Here is a 16,057-nt window from a genome sequence, read left to right as displayed (position 1 = left end):
AAGCTTCTTGTTGAGGCGTGACGCCATCATATCTATTTGAGGAATTCCCCAAAGACTTGTTATCTCTGCAAAAACTTCTTGATGAAGTCCCCACTCTCCTGGATGGAGATCGTGCCTGCTGAGGAAGTCTGCTTCCCAGTTGTCCACTCCCGGAATGAAGACTGCTGTCAGAGCGCTTACGTGATTTTCCGCCCAGCGAAGACTCTTGGTGGCTTCCGCCATTGCCACTCTGCTCCTTGTCCCGCGCCTTGGCGGTTTACATGAGCCACTGCTGTGACGTTGCCTGATTGAACCAGAACCGGTAGGTCGCGAAGAAGATTCTCCGCTTGTCATAGTCCGTTGTATATGGCCCTCAATTCCAGTACGTTGATGTGGAGACAAGCCTCCTGGCTTGACCATAGTCCCTGAAAATTTCTTCCTTGTGTGACTGCTCCCCATCCTCGGAGGCTCGCGTCCGTGGTTATCAGAACCCAGTCTTGAATGCCGAACCTGCGACCCTCTAGAACAGTGATTTTCAACCTTTTTTTAGTCACGGCACACCGAATAATATTTTAAAATTCCCAGGGCACACCATCAGTTCCCCACAGAAAAAAAAAACAAAAAACACACATTGGCCCTCACAGTAAAGAAAAATCCACACATACATTGGCCTACACAGTTGCTCCCCACATAAATCATGTTGCTCACACATAAATCAATCACATTTCTCCCCACATAAATCGTATTGCTCCCCACATTAATTATTCACATTGTTCCCCCCATAAATCCATATAAATCCTTATTCTCCCCACATAAATCTTATTGTTCCCCACAGGAGAAATAAAATAACAAATATTAGCCCCTACCGGTCAGCTGTCCTCCTCCCTGTCCCTCGGTTGCGGGCGTTCATAGTGGAGTGCTGCAAATACTGAGCAGGGGGCGGTTGGGCAGGTGTGGATGTGGGTTGGCAAGGAAAGCTGTGTATGCAGGCGGGAACTGGAAGATGTGTAAGCAGGCAAGTGGGCTGGCTGGGTGGTAGATGCGGCAGCAGTGACCTATGATATCACACCGCCGCGTCTTCAAGTCATAGGTCACGGCCGGAGCATGACTGATCCTCTAAAAAGAGCCCGGGCCAACAGTTCACTCTGAAGGTGCAGGACACTGCTCTGGCTCCGCGGCACACCTTGCAACTGGTCGCGGCACACTAGTGTGCCACGGCACACTGGTTGAAAAAGCCTGCTCTAGAAGGTGAGCACTCTGCAGCCACCACAGGAGAAACACCCTGGCCCTGGGGGACAGGCTCATCTTCTGATGTATTTGTAGATGGGACCAGGACCACTTGTCCAGAAGGTCCCACTGAAATGTCCTCGCATGAAACCTGCCGGAGGGGATGGCCTCGTAGGCTGCCACCATTTTCCCCAGAACTCAAGTGCACTGATGAACAGACACTCTTTTTGGTTTTAGCAGGTCTCTAACCATGTTCTGGAGGTCCTGGGCTTTTTCCATTGGGAGAAAAACCCTCTTCTGTTCCGTGTCCAGAATCATGCCTAGGAATGATAGTCGAGTCGTTGGAATTAATTGTGACTTTGGCAGATTTAGAATCCAACCGTGCTGTTGTAGCACTCTCAGGGAGAGCGACACGCTTTTCAGCAATTGATCTCTCGATCTCGCTTTTATCAGGAGATCGTCCAAGTACGGGATAATTGTGACTCCCTGCCTGCGCAGGATCACCATCATCTCCGCCATTAACTTGGTGAAAATCCTCGGGGCCGTGGAAAGCCCAAACGGCAACGTCTGAAACTGGTAATGACAGTCCTGTACAGCGAATCTCAGGTACTCCTGATGAGGAGGATATATGGGGACATGAAGGTATGCATCCTTTATGTCCAGTGACACCATAAAATCCCCCCCTTCCAGACTGGAGATCACTGCCCGGAGCGATTCCATCTTGAATTTGAACTTTTTCAAGTACCGGTTTAGGGATTTTAGATTTAAAATGGGTCTGACCGAGCCATCCGGCTTCGGGACCACGAACAGGGTTGAATAGTACCCTTTCCCCTGTTGGATTAGGGGAACCTTGATAATCACTTGCTGTTGACACAGCTTTTGAATTGCAGCTAACACTACTTCCCTTGGTGGGGGAGAAGCTGGCAAGGCCGACTTGAAAAATCGGCAAGGGGCACCTCTTCGAATTCCAGTTTGTAGCCTTGGGATACAATTTCCATCGCCCAAAGATCCACGACCGACAGAACCCAGACGTGGCTGAAGAGTCGAAGACGTGCCCCCACCGGTGCGGACTCCCTCAGTGGAGCTCAGCGTCATGCGGTGGATTTAGTAGAAGCCGGGGAGGACTTCTGTTCCTGGGAACTAGCCGAAGCAGGCGTTCTTTTCCCTCTACCCTTACCTCTGGCGAGGAAGGATGAGCCCCGACCTCTTCTGGACTTATGCGACCGAAAGGACTGCATCTGATATTGTGGAGTTTTCTTTTGCTGTGGGGGAACAAAAGGCAAAAAAGTAGATTAACCCGCGGTAGCTGTGGAAACCAGGTCCGCGAGACCTTCCCCAAATAAAACTTCACCCTTGTAAGGTAAAACCTCCATATGCCTCTTTGAGTCGGCATCACCCGTCCATTGGCGGGTCCACAGGGCTCGCCTAGCAGAAATCGCCATGGCGTTGGCTCTCGAACCTAGCAGCCCAACGTCTCTTTGAGCGTCTCTCATATATAAGACTGCGTTTTTAATGTGACCTAAGGTCAATAAAATGGTATCCCTATCTAGGGTATCAATGTCAGCTGACAAGGTATCTGTCCAAGCTGCAACTGCGCTACATACCCATGCCGATGCTATTGCTGGTCTGAGTAGAGCACCCGTATGCGTATAAATAGATTTTAAGGTAGTTTCCTGTCTGCGATCAGCAGGATCCTTGAGGGCTGCAGTGTCTGGAGACGGTAGCGCCACCTTCTTGGACAAGCGCGTTACAGCCTTGTCCACCCTGGGCGAGGATTCCCACTGCACCCTGTCCTGTGCAGGGAAAGGATACGCCATAAGAATCCTCTTGGGAATCTGCATTTTTTTGTCTGGAGGTTCCCAAGCTTTTTCAAATAACGCGTTCAGCTCATGAGATGGGAGACAGGTTACCTCTGGTTTATTTTCCTTAAACATGTGTACCCTCTTGTCAGGGACAGAGGGGTCATCTGTGATATGCAAAACATCTTTTATTGCAATAATAATATAATGAACACTTTTGGCCACCCTTGGGTGTAACCTCGCATCATCGTAGTCGACACTGGAGTCAGAATCCGTGTCGGTATCAGTGTCTGCTATTTGGGATAGAGAACGTTTTTGAGACCCTGAAGGGCCCTGGGACACAGTCAAAGCCATGGATTGACTCCCTGCTTTTTCCCTGGACTCTGCTTTGTCCATCCTCTCATGTAATAAGGTCACATTTGCATTTAAAACATTCCACATGTCCAACCAATCAGGTGTCGGCGTTGACGACGGAGACACCACAATCATCTGCTCCACCTCCTCCTTAGATGAGCCTTCTGCTTCAGACATGCCGACACACTCGTACCGACACCCCCACACACACAGGGATATATTTATATGGAGACAGTTCCCCAATAAGGCCCTTTGGAGAGACAGAGAGAGAGTATGCCAGCACACACCCAGCGCCAACTGACACTGGAAACAAATTCCCAGATAATATAGTGCTTATATATATATATAATTATCTGTATAATACACTCACTGCGCCTTACAAGTGCCCCCCCCCCCTCTTTTCTGCCCTGTGTCACCGTGTTCAGCAGGGAAGAGTCCGGGGAACCAGCTTCTCTGCAGTGCTCTGTGGAGAAAATGGCGCTGGTTAGTGCTGTGGGATCAAACTCCACCCCCTCCAGCGGCGGGCTTTGGTCCCGCTCAATTTTTGTAATACTGGCGGGGGATTTTTATATCTACTGCCTCCGCAGCCTATATACATGTATTTGCCAGTCCTAGAGGTTTATATTGCTGCCCAGGGCGCCCCCCTGCAGCCATCAGTGCCAGCAGTGTGTGTTGTGTGTGGGAGCAATGGCTTACCTCAGGGAAGATCTGAAGTTTTCTGCCACCTTTGAAGTCTTCTTTATTCTTATACTCACCCGGATTCTGTCTTCCGTCTCTATGAGGAGGACGGCGGCGCGGCTCTGGGACAAACGGCGAGGGGAGACCTGCGTTCCGACTCCCTCTGGAGCTAATGGTGTCCAGTAGCCTAAGAAGCAGAGCCTATCACTTAAGTAGGTCTGCTTCTCTCTCCTCAGTCCCACGATGCAGGGAGCCTGTTGCCAGCAGTGCTCCCTGAAAATAAAAAACCTAACAAAATTATTTTTCAGAGAAACTCAGGAGAGCTCCCTGTAATGCACCCAGTCTCCTCTGGGCACAGGAACTAACTGAGGTCTGGAGGAGGGGCATAGAGGGAGGTGCCAGTGCACACCCATTCTAAAGTTCTTTATAGTGCCCATGTCTCCTGCGGAGCCCGTCTGTACCACATGGTCCTTATGGAGTCCCCAGCATCCTATAGGACGTAAGAGAAAGGATGTTCCAGCAGACCCTGGAACACCACGAGCAATGTGTGAGGATGGAAAAGAAAGTTTCAGTTACTTTTTATTTTATTTTTTTAAACACTCTGTACCAACTTGGTTTTGCCTTTTACCTTTTGGCACTCATTATGTTCACGTATACTTCTGGCACACTAACCAGGGAACAACAAAATGTATAGAAATTGAGGCTATGTAATGGATTAGTGAGTTCACTTTGTGCCTCGACTCCCAGAAACCCAAGCATACTTAATTTCCACCATTCACTTCCCAATGGACATTTGGGACAAACTAAACAACTGATACTGAAAGCGTATCTTTCCCCACTAACTCCATTTTGGAAGCACCAACTCTTCCTTTTCGGATGCATGGCAATTTACGCAACATTGAATTTGAAAAACAAATTCTTACATATCATTGATAAATTAACCCCAAACTTCTTTGCAGGACTGTGTGAATTATACATTTCCGCTTCCTACCAGTTTTATTATATGCAACTTAATGGCTTCATCAAAGTCAAAACTAAATCCTCATAACAGAAACCAAAACACATTTTCTACTTCCCTATTGTACCACATTATGTTTCACATAGCCGTGACGATAGAACCATTTGAACAGGCATGGGAACAAGACCTAAGGATCTTGCTGGATGGGGAAGGATGGTCAAGTACAGCTCTCCTCAGGATCACAATTATAATAATAAGCTCCACCTGTGGACCGTTTAAAATAAGTTAGCCAGTAATTAATACACCTGAGCACCAACTAGGAGCAATATTATGGGTCCCTGAGAACTGGACTTGGGAAACCTTAATCTCTGAAATGTGTTGGAAGAACTGCAGTCAGAGGTGTTCCTTTTTACATATATGGTGGAACTGCCCGGTTCTGACTGGCTTTTGGGATAAGTTATTAGGACTGTTTAACTGATCACCACCATACAGGTCCCCAAAAATCTCCCTAACCACACTAATTTCCATCTGGTCAATTACTTAAGAAGTCCATTTGCATGGGAAAACACACACACACACACACACACTTCCATGAACACAGTTATAACCAGAACATAGCCCACATCTTCCATGGAATATACAACCAGTTTCTTATATGACAGGAAAATAGTTCCATAAAATCTCTTCATGTTCAATCTTCGCCACCGGCTCCCATTTATCATATCGAACTGCCTACAACACTAGGTCATAATGGTGACCCCTGAAGTTCATAGGAGACCCATAACACCTCTCCTCCCCTTGTTTTCCTTCCCCTCCCAAAAACCCCAATCACCCTGGTGCACCTCCCCAGAAAGGACATGTTCTCCATTGGTGGGGTTTGGACACCAATTTCTTAAAAATAATACAAAAACAGCAGGGGTTTTTTCTCTTCTATTGTTTCATTATCAAGCACTGTACACTCAGGGTGCTTCTTGTATTCATTCATCCCCAATAGGCTGATCTTGGGAATGAAAGCTTTGAGATAAAATATACTTTTTTCTGTTTTCTGTATGTTATATCTACCTACTGTGATGTATACTCGTTATTGCAGTTACAAATAAAAATATTTATATTTTGCATAGAATAAGTCAACACACTAAAGTGTTACAAACATTCTTTGGGCTATATATATATATATTATACATAAGTGATTACGCATATATTACATGTGACATTTAATTTAAGCTGCTTGACACTTACTGAAGATGGGCTTTTAACATCTACACTGATAGCCACATTATCCAAAGGAGCATGAGGATCTGGGTAAAACATATGTACCTCCAAATTTGCTCACTGCCTTTTCAACTGCCTCCCCGATTTGCTTTTCATCTCTTACATCAACAATGCATGCCAAGGCCTTTCCACCTGCAGCTTCAACTACAAGAAAGAAAAATAAGGCCACAGAAAGATTCTATTCACAAGCATTTAGTTAATATTAAAACATAGTAGACCAAATATGTTGAGCAGAACAAAATGATGGCGCAATGCATTCTTAATTATAGGAAGGCAAAACACAATGCTTTTCTAAAATTGTTTTGTAAAAAAAAAAAAAAAAAAATTTGCTGCAGATGTGTGAATCAACAGTAATACACTCTGCCCTGTGGCTCAGTCCACTGTCTGAGTCATCCTCAACTCATTCCCATTTTGAGTCCCTCTCTCATTCTTGCTTCTACCACCTCTACAACTCCCCCAGGAACTTCATTTTTCACCTTTTCTGTAAACTCTTTCCCTCTGGGCTTCCCAACATCCAACTTACCCCTCTTCAATCTATTTTATAACGTTCCCACTTTATTTCCCGCTTTCTCAGTCAAATCTCTCTGCCATTCGGTAAATTGGATCATTCTCCTACAGAAACAACATTTAAACTCACCACCATGAACTACAAAGCCCTTAGCCACCCCCTCCTTTCCAAAATCTCCAAACTAATTGCTAAATACACTACCTTCCTTACCCTCCACTCCACCAATGACTGCCATCTCACTACCATGCAAATTACTTCTTTGCACTTTTGCTTCCATGCTTTTTCATGTTCTACTCCTGACCTGTTGAACACACTCCTATGTTCTATTATATTATACACTAGTCTAAAAGGCTGTAATCGTACTTTTAAAACTCACCTCTTTATTTAAGCCGATCAACTGTCCTAACCCGTCTGCCTTGCTATCATCTCTACTCCCTACTAGTGCTACCTATTAGTGTCTGCACCTTACCTCTAGGCTGTAAGCTCTCATGAGCAGGACCCTCTAACATAGTGTTTTCCTTCCTAACACTGCACCTGTATCACAGCTTCCGTCATTGTCCTCCCTCACCCAGATGCTACTTATCACTGATGCTCACTGTCTTGTAAGTAGCTGCATCTGCAATTCTATATTCTGTTTATACACTGTCAGTTTATTGTTGACTGGCCATTGCATAATTCTGTATTGTGGAAAGTACTGCTGTATGTGCATTTTTTAATACTCTTAAATGTCGCCCTCATTCAGTATGGATCGCAGGAGTGATCCTCAGCGCAGTTTCCCGATAATCAGGAAACCGCACATGTGCAGGACATGTTCTTCGCATGTGCACAACAGGTCCTGCGATTGCATTACAGTATTGTGAACGCCTCTGCCTGACTGGGGGAGGATCGAGGCGGCCGGTGTTGCCAGAAATGTGGGCCTGTTGCCCCACTTTGGGGAGTGGCGAGGCCAAGGACTGCATCGCAAGCCTTGTAAGCCACCCTGTGATGGCCAGCCTGAGTAGGCTGAGGCTTACTCAGTTTACCGTCGCAAATGACCATCGCGACCAATGGTTGCGATGTTTGATCCCAGACTGCGACTCTGGTTGCAGTGCTGCGATTGCAAATACAGCAAGGAGGTGTGTAAATCCTCCTACTGCATTTGCATTGCTAAGGATCGCATTTGCAAAGCTGCTGCAAACAGCTTGCAAATGTGATACATACTGACTGAGGACCTGTGTTCTCTGTTTGCAACCTATGTACGGCTCTGCGGACCATTTGTGGTGCCTTAAATAAAGAATTATAACCTCATGGAGTATTTTGTGGATAAACATATTATAGCCAGGCTTTGGAACATACTTTCCTCAGCTGCTGTATAAATTGTTCCTGGAAGCTTGGGGTGAGGTTCCGCAGTCTTTGCTGCTATAACTACATTGGCACCATCCCTTGCAGCTTTCAAAGCAATGGCTTTTCCAATGCCACGACTGGCACCAGTGATAAACAGTGTACACCCTGCAAGTCTCCTGTAATAAATAAAGAAATAAAAAATATTATTTTATATACACACAAAAAAAAAATAGTGTTTACCTATCTTGGAATTGCAAAAAGTACTTTTTCATCATACCAAACATATGTATCCATTCTGTTATGACATTAGGCACAGAATACTGTAAATTTCCTCTTTTGCTGTAGTGCTACGCTAAGTTATCCAGTTTCTTTATTCAGCTTTTTCTGTGACTGCTGTTTACGCTTCATGGCCAGTGATGGCCAAACTCATATTTTTCACAACAAGCAATCTCAACAATGTTAGATTCAAGCGAGGAAGGAATTTCATTTCAAATATCAGAAAATCTCTGTAAAGTTGCGTACACAGTAGGCGATGTGCTCCACAAGCAACAATGCCTAGTGTGTCCCCGACTCAGGTCGGGCAGCGATATCACACAGTGATGTCATGCAGCTTTGGACGATGAGTCCAAATTGAGGGTTGCCAGCAGCATACACACTGGGCAATATATTAAGGTACCTGATTCCCTACTCTACCTCCAAATGGAATAAGTCTTTTTGCGGTGGTGCCACGCAAATTCCATCGGGATCGGATTGCCTTTTCCATAAAAAAGGCTCTCTGCCCACCGCAAATCCTACAGAGGGTGAGATTCTATTGGGATTGGCCTATTATTGCTTTATGTGCTATTTTTACTTGTGGTTTGTTATCCTTTTATGTATTAAAGTATCGTGTTTTTATCTAAAACACTGTTTCAAGCATCTCTGTTACAAGGGCGCCTATGCACACATCCATCTTTTTGTGACTTGTATCTTGTATGGTGGGATGTGGTGTTCCCTCAGTGATGTGTGACGGCTGCCTAGGGTAACGTTTGTTGCGCACTTTAGAAATATTTTCTTGTTTGTTTACAGCTGAGCATTATAGGCTGGGTTAGTCACCACACCTCACTGCCTACAGCCCTTAGAGGTTTCGCGGAGCCCCGCCACCGAAGGGAGGAGAATGTGCCCCACCTGTCCACGGAGGAGGTAGGGGACCATGTTGCTGGAGTCTGACAGGCATATATTTGCAGTTTGTCACCTTGCCCGCCGCTGTTGCGGAGCTGTGGATCACGGCAGGCGCCTGGTCTGGAGATCGCAGATACTTACTGCTGCCGGAAGCTGGGGGTGGGGGGGGGAGCGGGTTCCCTCTTGGATGAGTGAAACTCCTATTAAATAGTCCGGCAATCAGAGTGAGCTGGACGAGAGGGGCGGAGCATATGGGACCACAACCTGTGTATCCAGCGCTGTCTGCTGTAATGTGCACAGCAGACAGCGCTGCAGCTGTTACCGCATCCAGAGCCGGCCAGTCAGGGTGGATGCAGATGGTGCGCCCGCAGGAAAAATGCGCGATGGGCAAGGCACCATCTGTGCACACATAGTAACGGCCCTGCCAGCTATACCCATACAAAATGAATGCCTAGCATAAAAAGAATCTGCTGTCTCAAAATCAAATCAGTGCTGATAAGTGACTTACAGTATGTCACTACAATATGGTAGTATGTAGCAGCTATATAGCCAGTTGAAGCTAAAAAGCAAAAACTTATTAATGTAGCAACTTAATTAAACCTCAAATACCTTTAAAAGTTAAGAACCATCAAAATTTAGACTACATCAGAGGTTCCCAAACTGTGTGCCGTGGTTCCCTGGGGTGCCTCAGGATACTTGCAGGGGTGCCCCGGGTTGGTGGTCCAGGACCAATTAAAATTATTCATGGTCAATATAATAGGCAAAACCAGTGCTGGTGGCTGCCAGTCATAAAATATGTGGACAAACAGAAGCAAATCTTGTCCCTCACCACACAACTGACCCTTAAGGTCCATACACACGGAGCGATATAGCTGAGAGATTTTGACTATATAGTCAAAATCGCTCAGAAAGTTAGTGCATATCACTCTGTGTGTACACAGCCAGCGATAGCGATGCGCGTCCCCGACAGGTCGCTATCGCTGCTAAAAATAGACTGTCCAGGCAAGTCAGTTTGGACAAGGTCGCTGGAAAAGAAAAAGCATCCCCTTGCTTAAATGAGTTAGTCAAAATCGCTCATAGTCAAAATCGCTGGTAAAGTTAGTCAAAATCTGCTACTGCCAGTTCAAGGGAAATCTCTCAGTTAAAATCTCTCCGTGTGTATGCACCTTAAGGATGACCTATAAACACAATCTACTTAATGTAATATTTCTTTCTAAATTTCTCAATAAGAAATTTTTGGCCTAGGGGTACGGTGAAAAAAATTCTGATATTCTAGGGCGCCGTGATTCAAAAAAGTTTGGAAACCACTGGACTACATGTTACAAGCAGCATAAAGTGCACTGAAAAAGTAAAATTGGTAGAAAGTGCAATTGAGCATAAAACTCCCTGACCCCTCTTCCTCTGTGTGTCCTATTGTCCACTGTGCCTGTTACAATAGAGCTCTCCAGGGACCAATACTGCAGTACCTATGGACTCACTCGTAGTGGTCTGCAACGGTGATCAGCTTTTACGTGCTTGTGTAGCCGTGTCCAGCGATCTGCAGCACGGAGGCTGCTGAGGCCCTCAGCTGTCAGTGCTAGTCAGCGGAGGAGGCTGGAGCTGTGTGGATGTTCTCTCACAGACTCACAGCCCGAAGCTTACCTCCATCGCTGCTGCTAATCAGTCAGTCAGACTCGCAGCTGAAGTGCAGGACAGAATAGGTTAGTTGAAGCACTAATTAATGGGAGGGAGAGGTAAGCCCATTCTCTCCACTGCACTGACTGGATGGATCGTGGCTGAGGCGCTAAATGCAGGAGCCGTTCCAGCTTGTACACATGGCACAGGGACGTGGTGGAGGCGGAACAGTTAGTAGGAGCATGAAAGCAGTAGAGGCCAGGAGTAGGCGGAGTCGAGACACAGTATGGGACACAGGTGCCGCGATGGTGCGCTCCCCAGGGCTCTGCGCTGTGTGAGAGGCCCCTCTCGCACACACCTAGTTACGCCCCTGCCTATAAACCTAACCCCCACTCCACACAGCCTAACCCAAGCCCTCCCCCTGTAGCTTACCTCTCCTGCGGTCCAGCGGATGCTTGTTCAGGATCCCGGCGCTGGGCTGGTCAGCCTATTCGGGATGCCGTTGTCAGCATTCCGAGTAGTGTCAGGATTCCGACCGGATCCCATTATAAAACTCTCCCCTCACTACACTAAGCTACAGTGTCCATTGAGTCTCCTACCTGCATCCCAGTGTCTTCTCTTGCTGCTGCTGACTGATCTCCCAATACAGTGCACTTCCAGGTCACATGACACATCCAAGTGTTCATCAGTGCAGAAGGCACACCCCCACACTCAGAGACATGCCTCTATTAGCTACCTTTCTGTGCAGCTTACGGCCCATGATGTGGCCCCACCCACAGCTCTGCAAGAGTAGTGCCTGACTGTAGAACCGAGGCACAGCTGTTGCTGCCTCATCTCCCTGCAGCTCCAAGGCGCGCCACAATGCTGGCGAGTGTTAACTATAAAAAGTATTCCAATAAACAAAGATGTTTATGTTACAAATATCTTCTTTGTATTATTCTAAGAATTTTTTATCTAAAATCTCAGGAGTTTAACAGGGGGAATGACAGGGAACCCTGCCTACCCTGACTGCACGTCCCCGATACGGGATCGGAATGGTATCCTGCCACACGGGATGCCGAAGGTCAGTATACCAACATCAGCATCCCGAGCGGTGGAATGCCGGCAGGGGGGCAAGCGCAATGAAGCCCCTTGCGGACTCGCTGCGCTCACCACGCTGAGGGCTCGGCGGTGAGCTTCGCTCGCCACAGGCTCTACACTCCCTCTATGGGTGTCGTGGACACCCGTAGAGGGGGAATCACCTACCTCGCCGGTATACTGACGGCTGTATGGTGCCCTAGTCAGGATCCCGGCGTTGGTATTGTGACAGCCGGGATCCTTAATTAAATTATATACTTGCTTGTACATTAATCAAGTGCTACTCTTTAATTAAATCTCTCCAAAGTTAATATAGTTCAACAATACAGAGATCAGACCATTGAAAATCTAATATTTACAAAAAATAGAGGGGTAGAGAGTATTTACCAACAAGATGTAAATGTGCACATTTTCAAAAACTTAAGGGGGGGTACGCACGTAGCGATGCGTGCTTAAATTCTAAGCAATCTGACTAGATTGCTTAAGAAATCAAGCACACATGTCTGTGTGTATGCCCCATAGCAATAGCTAAGTGCGGCCCATCGCGTCGCTATTGCCGGTACTAGGGCCCTCATTCAGAGTTATTCGCTCGCTAGCTGCTTTTAGCAACCGTGCAAACGCTAAGCCGCCTCCCTCTGGGAGTGTATTTTAGCTTATCAGAAGTGCGAACGAAAGGATCGCAGAGCGGCTACAAAATAATTTTGTGCAGTTTCAGAGTAGCTTCAGACCTACTCAGTGCTTGCGATCACTTCAGACTATTCAGTTCCTGTTTTGACGTCACGAACACGCCCTGCGTTCGGCCAGCCACGCCTACATTTCCCCAGCCACGCCTGCGTTTTTCCAATCACTCCCTGAAAATGGTCAGTTGACACCCAGAATCACCCACTTCCTGTCAATCACTCAGCAGTGCGACTGAAAAGCTTCGCTAGACATCGTTCGTTGTAATAGTACGACGCGCGTGCGCCATGCACTGAAGTGACTTTTTTTTGCCTGATCGCTGCGCTGCGACCGAAATCTGCTAGTGAACAACTCTGAATGACCCCCTAGATCGCCACACGACCCGAGTGGGACACACACTAGGCTCACTTATCACGCATCTCTCCCCCCGCTCGTTGCACCGTGTGCTGAGCGGGGAGAGAGATGCATGCTGATCGGTCTGTGCTAGATCGCTCAGCACACATCGGTACATGTGTACCCCCTTTACAGAAAAGAGACTTGCTTTTTCTGATTAACTTGAACTAGACTGTCATAGCAAATTGCTGATATGTAGATTCACAGCATATTTGCTACATACTCGTAAATGACACAGTTTTTCATGTGTTACCATTTAAACCAGTTTCCTAAACTCCACCAATACAGTTGAGGTTTTAAGTATATACATGCTTGAGCACAGGTGACTTGACTAGTACCTCAGTCACTTTGATCAACCCTTCGGAACTCAAGCATGGATATCCCTAAAACCTGGACCGTAATGGTGGAGTTTGAGAAACTCTGATAATACATAACATGTACACATAATTACTTCAATTCCTTAAAGACACCTACAAGTATACAGCTTTATTTTTAGACCAACTCATCCTTCCAGCTACAACATCGACTTACACTTTATGAAACAGGATTTTGTTTGTACACTACCCATATTAAATGAAAATAATAACTAAAAATAAATTTGTCACTAAAAGAGAAATTGGGTTGGAATCAGAATCAGCTTTATTGGCCAGGTGTACTCACATACACTAGGATTTTTTAATGTCATTCTCTCTCCTATATTTATCCCCCCACACCAGTGTTTGCTTACCCTGTGTTTGGCAGCATGATGAACGTAAGACAGCACAAATTCCTTCCAAAGTCTGCTACAGATGAAGGGGCTTGCTGGGTTATGGGAATCTAGAAGCTAACATAAGATGAATTAGAAAAGATCACACAGATGGATGATGACCTTTGCTCCACATTTCACAAGTTCACAAGTAAAGTCACGGCTTAAAGGTCAAAAAACAACTGCACGAGTACCCGTAGTCTTACAAAAGCCTCCGTGACAAAGGTAATAATAGATTAGCTCTGCAGTGCAGCCCAACTCAACCGCTATACCTTATGCTGGGTCAGGGAGAGATGATGACCGGTCACCTACAGTGCTAGTTCCTGACAGCACGCAGATCACAACCACACCCACTACTATGCTAATAGAGAGCTTCTATGCGTCTCAGTCAATCGCTGATCGCCTCAGTCCGCCTCCCTCCATTTGATTGGCTAAGGGTTGTAATCTGGGAAAGAGGCTTGGGACGCTGGAAAATACTGCTGCATTTTAAATCTGGTGGGAGTGGCCTCTTTGTACTGCGAGAAGTGGAATTTTTTTCTGCATGTTTCTGTGAACATACTAGTGTGCGGCAAACATAAAAAGGCTGCTTCTGGAGTATTTGAGCCAGGAAGGAATGGGGCGGCTATTCCTTAAGTGACCTCCATAGGCTAATGCACAATCTTCTGTAAACTATAAATGTTTAAAATAAAATGTTTGCATACTGATAGCATCTATAGTACATACAGCAATGGGTCACATGCAGCCACAGGTAGGGTTGCCACCTCTCCCTGATTTCCTGGATTCTCCAGGATTTGGTGGCCAGAGGAGTAACTAGGGTTTTTGGAGCCCAGGGCAAGATCAATAATGGCGCCCCCCCCCCCAAAAAAAAATAAATAATTTTTTCTTAATAAAATAAATTAATAAAATGATAATGAAAAAAAAAATACAAAAGGAAAGTATGTGCAGACGCCACCGGTGTCACTGCATATAAAGATGTCAGGGTGTGTATGTATGTGTATGTAGGTGCAGTGGTCGAAGTTGAATTTTTGAAGGTGGAATGAAAGAGTGCAGATAGCAATTATGCGCGCGCCGAAGGCGCGCGCGCTCCGGAAAAGGGGCGTGGTCACTCAAAAGGGGCGTGTCCTTCAGTATAGTAGTACCCCTTATACTATCTAGTACTGGTGCCCCTTTCACATTATAGCACACGGTATGAGCCGAAATTCACATTATAGCACACAGTATGAGCCGAAATTCACATTGCCCCACACGGCATGAGCCGAAATTCACATTATAGCACACAGTATGAGCCGAAATTCACATTACCCCACATGGTATGAGCCAAAATTCACGTTATAGCACACGGTATGAGCCGAAATTCACATTATAGCACACGGTATGAGCCAAAATTCACATTACTCCACATGGTATGAGCCAAAATTCACATTTCCCCACATGGTATGAGCAGAAATTCACATTTCCCCACATGGTATGAGCAGAAATTCACATTACAGCACACGGTATGAGCCGAAATTCACATTACAGCACACGGAATGAGCCAAAATTCACATTACCCCACATAGTATGAGCCGAAATTCACATTATAGCACACGGTATTAGCCAAAATTCACGTTACAGCACATGATATGAGCCAAAATTCCCATTATAGAGTTAGGGGATCCTACCCCCAGAATTAACATGGCCTGTGGGGCACTATGATGAGGGGAGCCCACCCCCTTAATAGACTAATTGCAGAGTTTAGCAGCGGAAGGGCTGCAGCGGTTTCTCACCCCAAGCTGCGGCGCTTCTGCCACCTCCGACACTCCACATCTTCGGCACCACCCGGGATGCAGAGCACCGCACCGGGTATGCACCCTTTTCAGTGTGGCCTGCTGCGCTCCGAAGGGGTTCTTGTTTCATGCTGCAGGATCCCGATGTGCGCCTTCCTCCCCGCTGTTACTGTCACGGTAAGCATTAGTATCGTTTACCGCAGAGGCCATTTTCTGAGGCATATGTGTTAAACCTCAGGAACTGAGATGCCCTTCTCACCATACAGCTGTGTGGCCGAGCCGGGCGGGGGGACATCCAGCAGCAGCATGCCGGATATCAGCTGCAGAGGGTGCGGGCTTTACATACTTGGGGCAGCTGGATATTCAACAGTGCTGAAAGCCTCCGGAGCCCGCACCCCCGGAGCTGCAGTACACCGGCAGAGGACACCCATCCCCCGAACCCTGCGTAGCCCAAAGCCGGAGATCAGCAGCATGTTGAACGCGGAAGCAGAAGCTGCTTATTGCCGGTCAGCATGCTGCTGATCTCCG

General features: G+C 46.6%; 1 protein-coding gene across 1 annotated transcript in view; it reads right to left on the bottom strand.

Moving 5' to 3' along the window:
• The window catches only part of HSDL2 (hydroxysteroid dehydrogenase like 2), a 108,193-nt gene extending 94,041 nt beyond the window's left edge, over positions 1-14,152 (bottom strand). The window contains exons 1-4 of the mRNA XM_063914715.1: positions 14,036-14,152; positions 13,746-13,841; positions 8,111-8,274; positions 6,313-6,411 (exon numbers count right to left, since the gene is read on the bottom strand). Of these exons, the coding sequence (XP_063770785.1) occupies positions 6,313-6,411; positions 8,111-8,274; positions 13,746-13,762 (280 nt within the window). The 5' untranslated portion in view covers positions 13,763-13,841; positions 14,036-14,152. The remainder of the gene's footprint in view (positions 1-6,312; positions 6,412-8,110; positions 8,275-13,745; positions 13,842-14,035) is intronic.
• Positions 14,153-16,057: the final 1,905 nt, after the last annotated feature.

This window comes from Pseudophryne corroboree, chromosome 1 (assembly GCF_028390025.1).
Source record: "Pseudophryne corroboree isolate aPseCor3 chromosome 1, aPseCor3.hap2, whole genome shotgun sequence".
Classification (NCBI taxonomy): Eukaryota; Metazoa; Chordata; class Amphibia; order Anura; family Myobatrachidae; genus Pseudophryne; species Pseudophryne corroboree.
Note: the sequence above shows the minus strand (reverse complement) of the source record. Positions and strands in the feature narration are given on the sequence as shown.